Genomic DNA, 14176 nt, shown 5'->3' on the forward strand with positions numbered 1-14176 from the left:
AACACACACACACACACACACACACACACACACACACACACATCAACACACACACACACACACAGACACACACATCAACACACACACACACACACACACACTCACACACACGCACACACACACACACACACACACACCTGATAACGTCTAGAATGTGCTCCCAGCTGCCTCCCTGGTGCATGTGTTATTGTTTTGGGACACAATAGAGTGTGTGAGTGTGTGAGTGTGTATGTGCGTGTGTGTGTGTGTGTGTGTGTGTGAGTGTGTGTGTGTGTAAGTGTGTGTGTGTGTGAGGGACTTCCTCTTGTGTGGGGGACCAGGCCCCACAGAACACCAACAGACAGTTACAGGAAGCTACACCCCTGTGTGCAGTCCCCTCTTTGTCAGGCTGGGCTTCATGAAGTAAAGGTGTGTGTGTGTGTGTGTGTGTGTGTGTGTGTGTGTGTGTGTGTGTGTGTGTGTGTGTGTGTGTGTGTGTGTGTGTGTGTGTGCGTGTGTGTGTGATGTGTGCGTGTGTGTGTGATGTGTGTGTGTGTGTGTGTGTGTGTGTGTGTGTGTGTGATGTGTGTGTGTGTGTGCGTGTGTGTGTCCTGCTGCAGGTGATGTGGACACTGGATGTGGACAGAGAGCAGGTACGGCGTGCGGTCCCACGTGTCCAGCAGACGTCCCAGAGGAAACTCAGCCTGAAGGAGCTGCGACAGAAGGGCATCACCGCCCTCACACTCCACTACAGCCTAGCCCTGCTACAGGACATCAGGTCACACACACACACACACACACACACACACACACACACACACACACACACACACACACTATCCGGTCCCCTGTCACTCTTAATACACTAACTTAACACACACACACACACACACACACACTATCCGGTCCCCTGTCACTCTTAATACACTAACTTAAACACACACACACACACACACACACGTCCGAGCATGCACGCACACACACACACACACACACACACACACACACACACACACACACACTATCCGGTCCCCTGTCACTCTTAATACACTAACTTAACACACACACACGTCTGAGCATGCACACACGCACACACACACACACACACACACACACACACACAGCAAATTGGACAGTGTAAATGATACTCTGTAGGAGTACATTTTACACCCGTTTCGGTGTATATATGGGTCCAAGTGTCCAGTGTTCTCCCAACACTGGACACCAGAGTTAAAGTATTAACACTATCACAGAGGTAAATTTCTAACACCACAAGTGTTCAAATGCACTCTTTCAGAGGCATCGTTTGACACTACTTTGAGTAACTTCAACACCTGTAATAGTAACTTCTGCAACACGGAAATAATAAAATGAAAACTCTGATTCGGTGTCCTTTCAGCACCTGATAAGGTAAAATGTACCACTTTAAAGATAATATTTATCCCCAAAATATAAAGAAATACAGATTTTGAGTGTACCACTTGCTCTTATGCAGAAATTATGCAACACTGTTAGGTTTGCACGCTCACCAAAATAACATTTAACACCTATGACTACAAAACAATAGTAACTAATTTAGAAATTATTTTACACCGATAGATTTAGACAACAACTCACGGTTCAACATATTTAATTTCAAACCTGTCAAGACAGTGTCAAAAAAGCATTACAATGTTTGGATAACCTCCACAATTTAGTTTGAAACAATACAGCTGACATTCATAAAAAGCAATATACTAAAAGGCATTACATTTGTTCCTCATTGTTACAATTCATGAATGGATTTAAATAATCATGTCTAAACATCAGGAAGTTCTGGCAAAATATAAAAACATGTATACGTCCTGGACTGGCGTAATTATGTGAGTGTCTACAGTGCTCTGGGGTAGTGTATCCACATCTCAGCACCTTCCGTGGCCAAAAGACGACATGTGAATCGTGCAGTTCTGCCCCAAATAGAGGGACTTGCCTAAAGGACTTTAGTGTATCATAAAGTGGTGTTTGGGAATCAAGAGTCCAACATGGGTGTCTTGGTGAGGTTCTTGGATCCTTTAATAATTTCTGGCTTCAGAAAAATTCTCCACTTCTATAAATTGAGAGGAAATATCTTCTCCAAACAGTAGCTGGAAGTCCTGCAGCACCTACAATCATCACCATGACAGACAAAACAAGAGTTAAGTCAAAACAAGGTCATTTGAAAAAATAATACAGTGATCAAATGTTTTATACATCACTTAATAGTTTAAAATGTTCTAATACACGTCTACATTTACTGGCTGCTGTCAAAAATGCATTGTTTTAATCTTGTAATTCCTGATTCTTTGACAGGAAAAAAGAAAAAGGTATCAAATTTTAATTGTAGATATTCTTATCATTTAGGACCTTACCTTGCTCCAGAAATCCTGATTAGAAAAGTCCATAATCCAGCTTCATCCAGTCCACCACTTCTTTCTTGATACCCTTTTAAAAAAAATAGGAGACGTTAACACATTTAAAAAAGAAACCTTTGTGCAAACGGCAAGTTAAAACTTGACCAGCGGTTATATTCACCAGTATTGACAACACGAACTTCAAATTAACTTAGTGATGGTGGGGGTGTTATGTCTGTTTTAGTAGAGTGAAGAGGTGACACCAGGCTTAATGTTCAGGAACTTTTACTGGAGAAAACTGCATCGTTACAGTCAAGCATAACACACTCACTGAGTTCTCCAAGCGCGAGCATACCACAGAACTCTTCCTAACTACGGTGGCCAGTAAACATCAACAACTTAGAATACTGCAATTCTTAATTAACTACGGTGGCCCGCACATGAGAACTACCCCAATACATAACAGGGGGTGAATGCTAACTTTTAACTGAAAAGTTTGCTGGCTTTGATATGATTGACGGTGAGCTTACCTTAAGTTAAAATAACCTGGAAACTTCACAGTAGGCTAGCTTTGTTAACCCAGTCTCTTAAAAAAAAGTAAAACATGACCAACGCTTATATTCACCAGTATTTGACGGCACGAACGTCAAATTAATTCAATCATGGCGAGCGAATCCCAACATTTATCAGAAAAAGAGTCAGATTTGATATGGCGTCCCAGATAGCAAACATACACTGGGACGGAACTGGGCCATACCTACCACAACGTCCAGCACGGATCTGCATAATGGACCTGATCCGGCGTCCAAACACACATCGGTCCAAAATTGGTCTGGATCCGTTTGACGGATCTGGTACCAATAAGGGCTAAGACTGGCCCAGTTCCGTATGGTAGTCTGTGTTACTGACGTGTTCCAGATCTGCTTATCATATGCAATACGGGTCCGCTTATTGTGTGTGGTACGGACCCGTTTATCAGACATCAGCCGGCTTTATTTGACATGTGAAATGTGATTGGTAATTAGGCCTAATTATCCTGAAAAATCAGGTTCGTTATAGGTTCACCCAGGCTAAAGTTCGTAACGTTTTCCCAACAGCTCAACTGATAAATAAGCTAGGCTACAAACACAAGAGGGGGGTAAAAAAAACTTTACACATAAGTGTCTTATTATTTTTTTATTCAACAACCTGGCTGTAGAAGTGCAATCCCAGACAAAGTTTAAGTCGTGTTAATTCCACTGTTCCCATCGATATTCAGGCTGTCTTCCCTCAGTCATCTCCATGGTCAATCTGGAAACAACAAAAATAAACATGAGCCATTTATTCCTTTTTGAAAATAGGTTAAGTCACAATTACACTTGTTTTTTATCATCAGTGATCCTGTTAGCGTTATCACTGTTTTTTCCAAAATAGTTATTGTGATGACTGTTTTGCTTAAGCTAAGGTAGTAGCCCATATTGCTGGAAAATAATAGTATAACCTTAAAGTTATCAATGCTCGGTTGCTTGTTGTTGTCTCTGAATAAAACAGAGATAAAAAGCAGATAGCCTACCTTGAAAAGTTGGGCTGTCCTAGTCCAGGCTGGCAAATCATGTCAAAAGATTGACAGTGAGCAAACCAAAGATCCTTGATTAACATTACTGCTTGGACTTCTGCATGCGTGGCAAGAATATGGGGTTGTCTCATAGCACTGTTTGATCTGACACAAACAACAATTGACTACTTTTACCACTGCTAGGTAATAATAAAAATAATGAAATGAGCATATGATCAATACTGAGCCAACTATATCTTCTTTTCCAGCCTTACTGTAACAATGAAGTGGCCATGGGAACATAGTGCACCCCCATGGTTTCTAAATTTCTGCCATTCCAAAATACCTTTTTTTTCTTTAGCAGCCAGTTGACAATGAAGTAGGGAAAGGTCAATTTAGCAGAATCAGCACCTTAATTAATATCATTACCACCTGGGTCTGCTGTGAAAAAATGGTCCTTCGGCTCATATCCGTATCACAGGTTTGGGCCAAATCAGTGTTTTGTATTTTAAAAGCATCTCCTGACTTCCAGTTGAGTTGCGGAAATTGGACCTGGGACAAATCTGTAAACCGGTGATGAAACAGCATTGCTAGCAGAGCTGAAACCTGTATCAGGAGCAGACCTGGCCCACAGTCAGATATTGTATGTCCGATACAGGCGGATCTAAAGGGCCCTATCATGACATTCTAAAGTGCATAGTCACTAGTCAAAAGTCTATTCAAATTTAGTAGGATGTCCAGTTCACATTGGGAGGGGTTTTTCTTATCAAACGTGGAGCGCATGGCGCAACAAGGTGTTCCTAGGTTTTTTAATCAGTCATATGGGTGTGTTTGGGGCGTAACATCATTTTAAACCAATGAGAATGACATCTGTCATTCCCTTTAACAGCATAAAAGCGATATGTCAAATAAATGCGTCGGTATTTTGGCATTCAACGGGCGATTTGAAGGAGGCTGCTTGCGAGACCGTGATGGAATAGTCATTCTTAAACCATGCTTTACTAAAACCTAGCATAGCCTTCACGCATTTGCACTCGTCTATTATTTGAACTCATTGGCAAAGTGAAACTAACTTCACCAAGGAGTCAGTCAACGACAAGACAGTTATATGCAGTTACTTTCACTAATGACTGACAATGGGTTACCACCGAAAACATAGCAACACTTACCCTAATATTGACTTCACTTATCCAGAAAGAGACGTCCGACGACGTAATGACGTAATATGCGAACTCTAAAGACTCAATCAGATTATAGACACCCTGGGAGTTTGTGCAGTAAAAATAAACTCTGGACCAACACTGGCAAAAGAATGGACACCGCTAAAACTATATAAAACACACTGACAAGAGTAGAAAATCCTCAATATACTCTGTAAAAAAGTATACTCTTTAACCTCATACTCTGGGAAAATAACACTCTGGCATTTGCTGTGCACACACTCACCTCACACTCCACCTCTCGCTATCGGTACCCTTTCATTGCACACTACATACTATATAAATTATTAAAATATAAAGTTAACTGTCATTTTTAATACACTATATAAATCAATTAAATTAACCACTGATCTTGTTAATAAAGTATATGCATGTATTAAATTAACCACTGATCATGTTACTAAAGTATTTACATTAATTAAATTAACCACATAATGTTGTTAATAAACTATATAGATTAATTAAATTAACCACTGATCGTGTTAATAAAGTATATAGATTAATTAAATTAACCACTGATCGTGTTAATAAAGTATATAGATTAATTAAGTTAACCACTGATCGTATTAATAAACTATATAGATTAATTAAATGAACCACTGATCGTGTTCATAAATTATATAGATTAATGAAATTAACCACTGACCCTGTTAATAAACTATATCAAATAATTAAATTAACCACTGATTTTGTTTTTGCTTCGCCGGGAGAGTTTTGATGATTTGACCTCCAATTTTGACTAAACTATTCACTAAACTCACTAAACATTTGCTTAGAAGTACTGGTTTCACCTCCTTGAAGGTGACATACTGTCTGTGTGTGTGTGTGTTTGATTGACAGGCAGTACTCCGGCGGTAACGTGAGTGTAAACGTGCACACCGTGAACGACCCCTGGCTTTACTCTGTGATGTGGTGCAGCGGTGTGACATCGGTTTCCTCAGAGGCCCCCAACATTCTCAAAGACGTGCCTCAACCAATATGGCTGCTGGTAAGACGTGCCTCACTCAATATGGCTGCTGTTAGGGTCCACTCCATGGACTTCACATACACGTGTGTAGAGCATCAGTGTTGAAATGTTAATACAGGTCTTGCATGTTACTTACATTGGTGTTCTCTACCTCAGTTTGTTTGGTATGTACTAAGATGAGTGTACCTGTTGGTGTGCTTTTACTTACGGGCTACAGTGACACCTAGTGGTGTGGTAATGCCTAGCATCTCTTCCTCTGTTTCCCCAGAGCCCTGATGTGTACTACCTGATCTGGATTGCATCTGTTCTGGTCTCCTTTGCTGCTGTTGTTGCAATATGTGTACATCAAAAGTAAGTGTTGGCGTCTATGACGTGACCATAGCCCATGCATTTGCCATTTTAGAGTAGTGAGCTCAGTAGATGCTACCAATGCTTCATCTTCTTTATCTGTCGACCATTACAATCACATTTATGCTATCACCATTACAATCTCCTCTATGCTATCACCATTATTAACACCTCTATGCTATCACCATTATAAACACCATTATAAACACCTCCATGCTATCAACATTATAAACACCATTATAAACACCTCCATGCTATCAACATTATAAACACCATTATAAACACCTCTATGCTATCACCATTATAAACACCATTATAAACACCTCTATGCTATCACCATTATAAACACCTCTATGCCATCACCTTTATAAACACAAATGTGCTATCACCATTATAAACACCATTATAAACACCTCTATGCTATCACCATTACAAACACCTCTATGCTATCACCATTATAAACACCTCTATGCTATCATAATTATAATCACCTCAATGCTATCACCATTATAAACACCATTATAAACACCTCTATGCTATCACCATTATAATCACCTCTATGCTATCACCATTATAAACACCTCTATGCTATCACCATTATAAACACCTCTATGCTATCACCATTATAAACACCATTATAAACACCTTTATGCTATCACCATTATAAACACCATTATAAACACCTCAATGCTATCACCATTATAAACACCATTATAAACACCTCTATGCTATCAACATTATAAACATCTCTATGCTATCACCATTATAAACACCATTATAAACACCTCTATGCTATCACCATTATAAACACCTCTATGCTATCACCATTATAAACACCATTATAAACACCTTTATGCTATCACCATTATAAACACCATTATAAACACCTCAATGCTATCACCATTATAAACACCATTATAAACACCTCTATGCTATCAACATTATAAACATCTCTATGCTATCACCATTATAAACACCATTATAAACACCTCTATGCTATCACCATTATAAACACCTCTATGCTATCACCATTATAAACACCATTATAAACACCTCTATGCTATCACCATTATAAAGACCATTATAAACACCTCTATGCTATCACTATTATAAACACCATTATAAACACCTCTATGCTATCACCATTATAAACAATTTGCTCTCACTCTTCCTGTTTCCTCTCTCCTCCTTTGCTTCCCTCTCTTCTCCTCCTCCTCCTCTCTTCTCCTCCTCCTTTTCCATCTCCCCTCTTCTCTCTTCCCTCTCTTCTCTTTGCTGCCTCTGCTTTGTGCCCCTTCTCTTCTGCATGCCTCTTTTCCTCCTCTGCTGCGTGCTGCCATCTCTCAGCTATCACATGATCAGGTAATGGACTGGTGAAGAGGCGTGTGTGTGTGTGTGTGTGTGTGTGTGTGTGTGTGTGGTTGTGTGTGTGTGTGTGTGTGTGTGTGTGTGTGTGTGTGTGTGTGTGTGTCTGTGTGTGTGTGTGTGTGTGTGTGTGTGTGTGTGTGTGTGTGTGTGTCTGTGTGTGTGCTTCAGTGTCTCACTGTGTCAGGGTTGGGATTGTTCTTTGGCTGTGGTGACTGTGGTGACTGTGGTGATTCTTCTGTGGTGACCAGTAATCGGTGAAGAGGGGTGTATGTGTGTGTGTGTGTGTGTGTGTTTTATCACTCTTGTTTGTCTCCTGTCAGTGCCTAATGTCTGTTCTGTTTACTTGTTTTTAAACATATTTCATTACTTTGTGGTACTGTCTGAAGTTCTACCATGGACTCTATAACATTTTTTGTGGAAGACATGCCTTGGTTACCTTGTTTCAAGCCATTCTAGCATGGTATAGAAAGCCTGCAAGAAGACTCAGCTCGATTTGCGCCAGTTCTCATTAATATTCATCGAGCTAATCTGCTTGACTCTGATTGGCTAACAGCTAGTCGGTTTTGTCCATAACATGACAGCTGTTATCAACTAATTTTAGCTTCATGGCATGAACTTAGCTTGGCTAGCGAGTGCTAGCATTGTCCAAATGGGCATAAAACCTGCTAGGCTAGCGACTGCATTAAACCTGTATAACATAGCACTTCCTTGAGTTGACAATAATGTTTTACTTACGGACTGGGCACTGGTCGTAGACTGCCAGGATGTTAGCCTACTGCTCCAGGCTTCAACAGCAACCTTTTTGCAAAGCCTGTGGCATTGTTCCAAAAAATAAACTGAAGCCATTTGATCCTCACGTCTGGGTTCTTGGGCAAAATGCATTGTTGAAGTTCTATTCGTGCATATTTAGCGCTCAAGGCCGTTGACATTCAGCCGTCCTTGCATACGAAAACTGTCACAGAGCTAGACAAATTCTGTGGGCACGGTCTCAACTGCAAGCTCATGAATAGTAATGAGATCAATTAATTCCACATCAATCTGAAGAGCTTTTGCAATTGGCAGTGGCTAGAGCTGACAGAGGAGGTAGCTGTTAATTTTCACATTCACGACATAGCACAAACACATATGGACCTAACATATTAAAACAAAATACAAATAAAAACGGTTTTGTGTTGCAGGGCACCTTTAATATACACCGATATGTCTATTTTTAAATATTTTATGTGAAGTTATGTGTTGTCTTTTGAATGTGTGATTTTTTAAAGAAAAGAAAAACATTTATGACTTGGATGGCCACGTGGGAGAGTGTTGTGCACACAGTACCCAGATGCAACAGGCAAGGAGAGGTTCTGAGACTGACTCTGGTGTGTGTGTGTGTCCACTCCAGGTATGAGTGTGTGTGTGTGTGTGTGTGTGTGTGTCTACTCCAGGTATGAGTGTGTGTGTGTGTGTGTGTGTGTGTGTGTGTCTACTCCAGGTATGAGTGGAGATTGACTGTGCTGTCTGGTGTGTGTGACCGTACTGTTTGGTGTGTGTGTGTGTGTCTACTCCAGGTGGAAGATGAGAGGGCTGCAGAGCTACAACCCTGAGCAGATCATGCTAAGTGCTGTGGTGCGAAGACCCAGCCGAGACGTCAACATCATGAAGGAGAAGCTCATCTTCTCCGGTGAGGCCCAGTCCAACCTCTAGGATTCCTCCTTTAGGTACTCTGGTGCAGGGGTCGGCGCTGGCCATGTGGGTGCCCTAAGCACACACACACACACACACACACACACACACACACCCCAACCAACCACCACCACCACCAAAGGAATAAAAACTTCAGAATTTCTTAGTTAGTTTTTTTTTTTTTTTTTTTTTCACTTGGTGCCCTATGCGCAGTGCGTGATGTGCGTGTGCGGAGCGCCGGCACTGCTCTGGTGTTCCTGAGTCATGTGGTTCCTTCTTTAGATACTCTGTGGTTCCTTAAGTAGATGGTGTCCTTTAGATGTCTGAGTCCTGTGGTTCATTCTTTAGGTATTCTGTGGTTCCTGAGTCCTATGTTTCCTTCTTTAGATACTCCATGGTTCCTTTAGTCGATGGTCTCTGGTTACTGTAAATGCAAATAGGTTCCTGTAAATATAATGTGGTTCCTTTAGATGTTCTATGGTTCTCTTAGATACGCGGTCAGTGGCTTCTGTCAGTGCTAGATGGTTTCACTTCCTGTCAGCGTGTTCTTCTGAGCAGCAGAGGCTCGTTGCCCAGAGGCCATGAACACGTTGTGGACACGCTATTTTCATTCAGCCCTCTTTTACCCAACGTCCCTACTGCATATGTGCATATTTTGCCCAACGTCCCTACTGCATATGTGCATATTTTACCCAAAGTCCCTAATGCATATGTAAGTATTTTACCCAACGTCCCTACTGCATATGTGCATATTTTACCCAACTTTCCTACTGCATATGTGCATATTTTACCCAGCTTCCCTAGTGCATATGTTCATATTTTACCCAACGTCCCTAATGCATATGTACATACAGTATTTTACCCAACGTCCCTAATGCATATGTAAGTATTTTACCCAACGTCCCTACTGCATATGTGCATATTTTACCCAGCTTCCCTACTGCATATGTACATATCTTACCCAACGTCCCTAATGCATATGTAAGTATTTTACCCAACGTCCCTACTGCATCTGTGCATATTTTACCCAACGTCCCTAATGCAAATGTACATGTTTTACCCAACGTCCCTAATGCATATGTACATGTTTTACCCAACGTCCCTAATGCATATGTACATGTTTTACCCAACCCAACATCCCTACTGCATATGTACAATGAGGTATAAAATGATTCATACCTGGCAAATCTTGATTTAATTTTGATTTTCTCTGATTTTGATTGACACATATGTTGACACATTTTCTCTGATTTTGATTGACACATATGTTGACACATGTTCTCTGATTTTGATTGACACATGTTCTCTGATTTTGATTGACACATGTGTTGACACATGTTCTCTGATTTTGATTGACACATATGTTGACACATGTTCTCTGATTTTGATTGACACATATGATTTTGATTGACACATATGATTTTGATTGACACATGCCAAAAGGTCGTAAGACAACGTGGGAGAAACATGGAATAAAAAAAGAAGCGTTTTCATCTTTTTAAACATTTTTATGAAACATGTCCAAAATGACTCCTACCCTTTTTTAATGATCAATGGAAACATCTTTATTTGCATTCACAGCTCTCAAAAGGGTTCTTGTAATACCTACCAAGCCTCTCCATGTCTCCACAATGATTCTAGACCGCACCTTTTTAACAGCAATCCGGGTTTTGAGGCAGGTTGGCTGTATGTTTTGTATCATTGAGTGGTTAAATGGTCCAGTGCCACCGGCACGCTGCCTGATCTTAATTTAGCCTTTTGTTTTAGTCATGCCCTTTTTAAAAATTGTTTAAAAAAAAGATGAAATATCTTTGATGAAATATCGTTATATTTTTGATTCAATCTCCACATTGTCTTACAACCTTTAGCCATGTGACAGTGTCATTTTTAGTCAGTCAAACATATTGGTCAACAGAAAATCAACATTAAATCAATATTTGCTAGAGGTGTGAATCCTTTTGTTCCTAACCGTGTGTCCAGTACGTATGTTACCTGAGGGGGCGCGTATTCTCCCACATGGTGAAATCTCAACACCTGCCATTACAGCCATTTGTTGTGTTGGTTTAGGGCAATAGGGTGCTGAATGGCTCCTTCTTTTCTTTGATAGAAATAAGCAACGGTGTGGGAAGCACGGAGGAGTTGTCCATGTATGCGGAGAACGGATATGTCCACTACACGCACAGCAGCCTCCTGCGCTGACACACTAAGACCCGTCCTGATTGGAGGAGCTTGCACACTAAGACCCGTCCTGATTGGAGGAGCTAGCACATTAAGACCCATCCTGATTGGAGGAGCCAGCACACTAAGACCCCTAAGACCCGTCCTGATTGGAAGAGCTAACACACTGAGGGCCAGATGTACGTACATTTGCGAACGTAGCGTTATCAGCGTCATGGACACACCGCAGATTGCAAACGCTGTCAGACCCAAGTTTCCGTCGTATTTATCAATCTAGTGTAAACTGCGCCTTTCTCCGCCCAAAAACGCAATTTACGAACGTCCACAACTGAACAGCAGAGCCTACATAAGCGCAGTTGAATGAAGTTAACTGATGACAACATTAAAAAGAATCAAACGTTTAGCGATCATGAAATAATACCATACATGATAAGATGTAAACAAGCAGGGAGATAATGAAGATCAGTAGTTCTACTCAAACTACTCGTGCATGTAGGCTATGGAAGATTGGTCAAATCTAGCAAGGAGGAAAGTTTAAGTGAATGACGTGAAAGTGAAAGTAAGACATTCGAAAGGCCAACGAAAGTTAAGGTTGCTTTTGGTAGTAGGCTACAAATACTTTCACCACAAAAACTGGTGCTCTAAATAGCGATTCTGTTGTCTTTGAAAGGTTCTCTTATTGACGCATTAAACTGCAATTTGGATTAACACCTGCTTTTACAAGGCGGAAGTATTTAGGCCCCTCCCATCTTTTTACGCTAAACTCTCACTTTCCACTGGATCCTCCCATGAATGCATATGCATGACATGACAAACGCAATTAGCCATTTTCAGCTCCCACGACAGGCAGTTTGCGCTTTTACATCATTGCGGCCTGTTTGTACATACCTCGCAATGATTTTACGCGCACATTGCGAAACAAATACGCCTGAATTGGGCGCAAAAGCGTTAGTACATCTGGCCCTGAGACCCGTCCTTGAAAGCAACAGGGAAGGACAACAGCTCCAGACTGTGTGTGTTTTATTTATCTTGATAAGTGTTTTGTATTTTATTTATGCCACTGATGGCTAGTGTGGTCTCGTTTGGGGAGATGGGTACTGGCCATTTCTCATCTGTAATCACTGAAGTTGAAGTTGAATGTTGTTATGTATGTGTTTTTGGTTCAGTTACTGTGAATAATCTAAAAAAGATAGTTTATTCCAAAAAAATCCTGTATTGTATTTCGGGTTTGTGAAACTCACAAAATTTGTATGGACATTTCTATAATGGACTTTCACTTTGCTGCCTTTCTTGTGCTTCCTGTGTGTGCATGCAGAAACTGATACTACTTACTGTCTGAGCAATGCATTGTAAGGCATTGCAAAAAGTGAACTTAAAGTGTCTTAAAGTAATACTCCTCATCTGTTGCATGTTGTAGTTTCCAGGGAAGAAGGCAGACAAACAGACTGGTCTGGTCTGGTATGGGAAAGTCAATGAATGTGATTTTTAACATTGCACGTCTATAATATATTATCTTATTGGAGTGGAATACATATTTACATCACACACACACACACACACACACACACACACACATATTTTTACCTCATTGTGCTGTCAGTAAGATAAGCTATTAAGCTGCATTATACACAAGTTTATTTTCATCTGTAGTTTTTCATTATTTGTAGTTCAGGTATAAATGTTTCATTGAAGTGCTTCACTGCATTAAGTAGGACCATACAGGGATGGACACACGTGGTGTGTGTGTGTGTGTGTATGTGTGTGTGTGTATGTGTATCAGTATCTCTTTAGTGACTACATGATGTTTCCCACAGCTTTGGTGTGTAAACAGCACATTAGACAGAAGATAAAGCCTCAAGGACCAAACATCCCACGTATATGTGTTCCTAATAGGGATGTGAATGTGTTCCTAATGTGTTCCTAATTGGGATGTGAATGTGTTCCTAATGTGTTCCTAATTGGGATGTGAATGTGTTCCTAATTAAACTGTGTTGGGGTGGATCATCCTTTTGGAAAGGCTAACTAACACAGCCGAGGGTTACTTATGAGGATATTAACAGTAAATGCCTTTATAAAATATATTTGTTTGTTATTGTACTTACATTGGCATACTACATTTATTCATTTACTGAAAAAAACTAGACGTATTTACTGAAAACAACTGGACAATAAGATTTCACCTATCGGTTGTAATACATGTGTATTGCACCTCTTGGCAATTTGATGAAAATGTTCCAAGTCAATGCACTCGCTTTCCTTTAATCTAGTGAGGCATTTTAGAACCTTTAGCTCTTCAGAACATTTTGCCAACCAGCATACATGAAGCTAGTTTTGTAGAATATTTCACTTTCCATTTGACCATGGAGAAATATGTTTATTTTGTATTATTATTTCAAGACAATGTGGCAGACTACTGCATCTTTTACAAGTGTTATAAACTGTTGTTTGCTGTTGACAAACAAATGTTGATGATATTGATATATTGTATATTATTTGCTGATGTGCATTAGAGGAATGAGTAGGTGTATTACGTGATAGCTGAGGT

General features: G+C 40.3%; 1 protein-coding gene across 3 annotated transcripts in view; it reads left to right on the plus strand.

The window, feature by feature from the left end:
• gdpd5a (glycerophosphodiester phosphodiesterase domain containing 5a) overlaps positions 1-11893 on the plus strand; it is a 56166-nt gene extending 44273 nt beyond the window's left edge. Inside the window, exons 12-17 of one of the 3 annotated variants that reach the window (XM_048238001.1) lie at positions 600-757; positions 5943-6090; positions 6338-6420; positions 7765-7779; positions 9339-9451; positions 11561-11893. In XM_048238001.1, coding sequence (XP_048093958.1) covers positions 600-757; positions 5943-6090; positions 6338-6420; positions 7765-7779; positions 9339-9451; positions 11561-11652 — 609 coding nt within the window. In that variant the 3' untranslated portion in view covers positions 11653-11893. Of the gene's footprint in view, positions 1-599; positions 758-5942; positions 6091-6337; positions 6421-7764; positions 7780-9050; positions 9452-11560 lie in introns of those variants that run through there. The other 2 variants (XM_048238003.1, XM_048238002.1) reach the window with 2 other exon arrangements.
• The last annotated feature ends 2283 nt before the right edge of the window (positions 11894-14176 follow it).

This window comes from Alosa alosa, chromosome 2 (assembly GCF_017589495.1).
Source record: "Alosa alosa isolate M-15738 ecotype Scorff River chromosome 2, AALO_Geno_1.1, whole genome shotgun sequence".
Classification (NCBI taxonomy): domain Eukaryota; kingdom Metazoa; phylum Chordata; class Actinopteri; order Clupeiformes; family Clupeidae; genus Alosa; species Alosa alosa.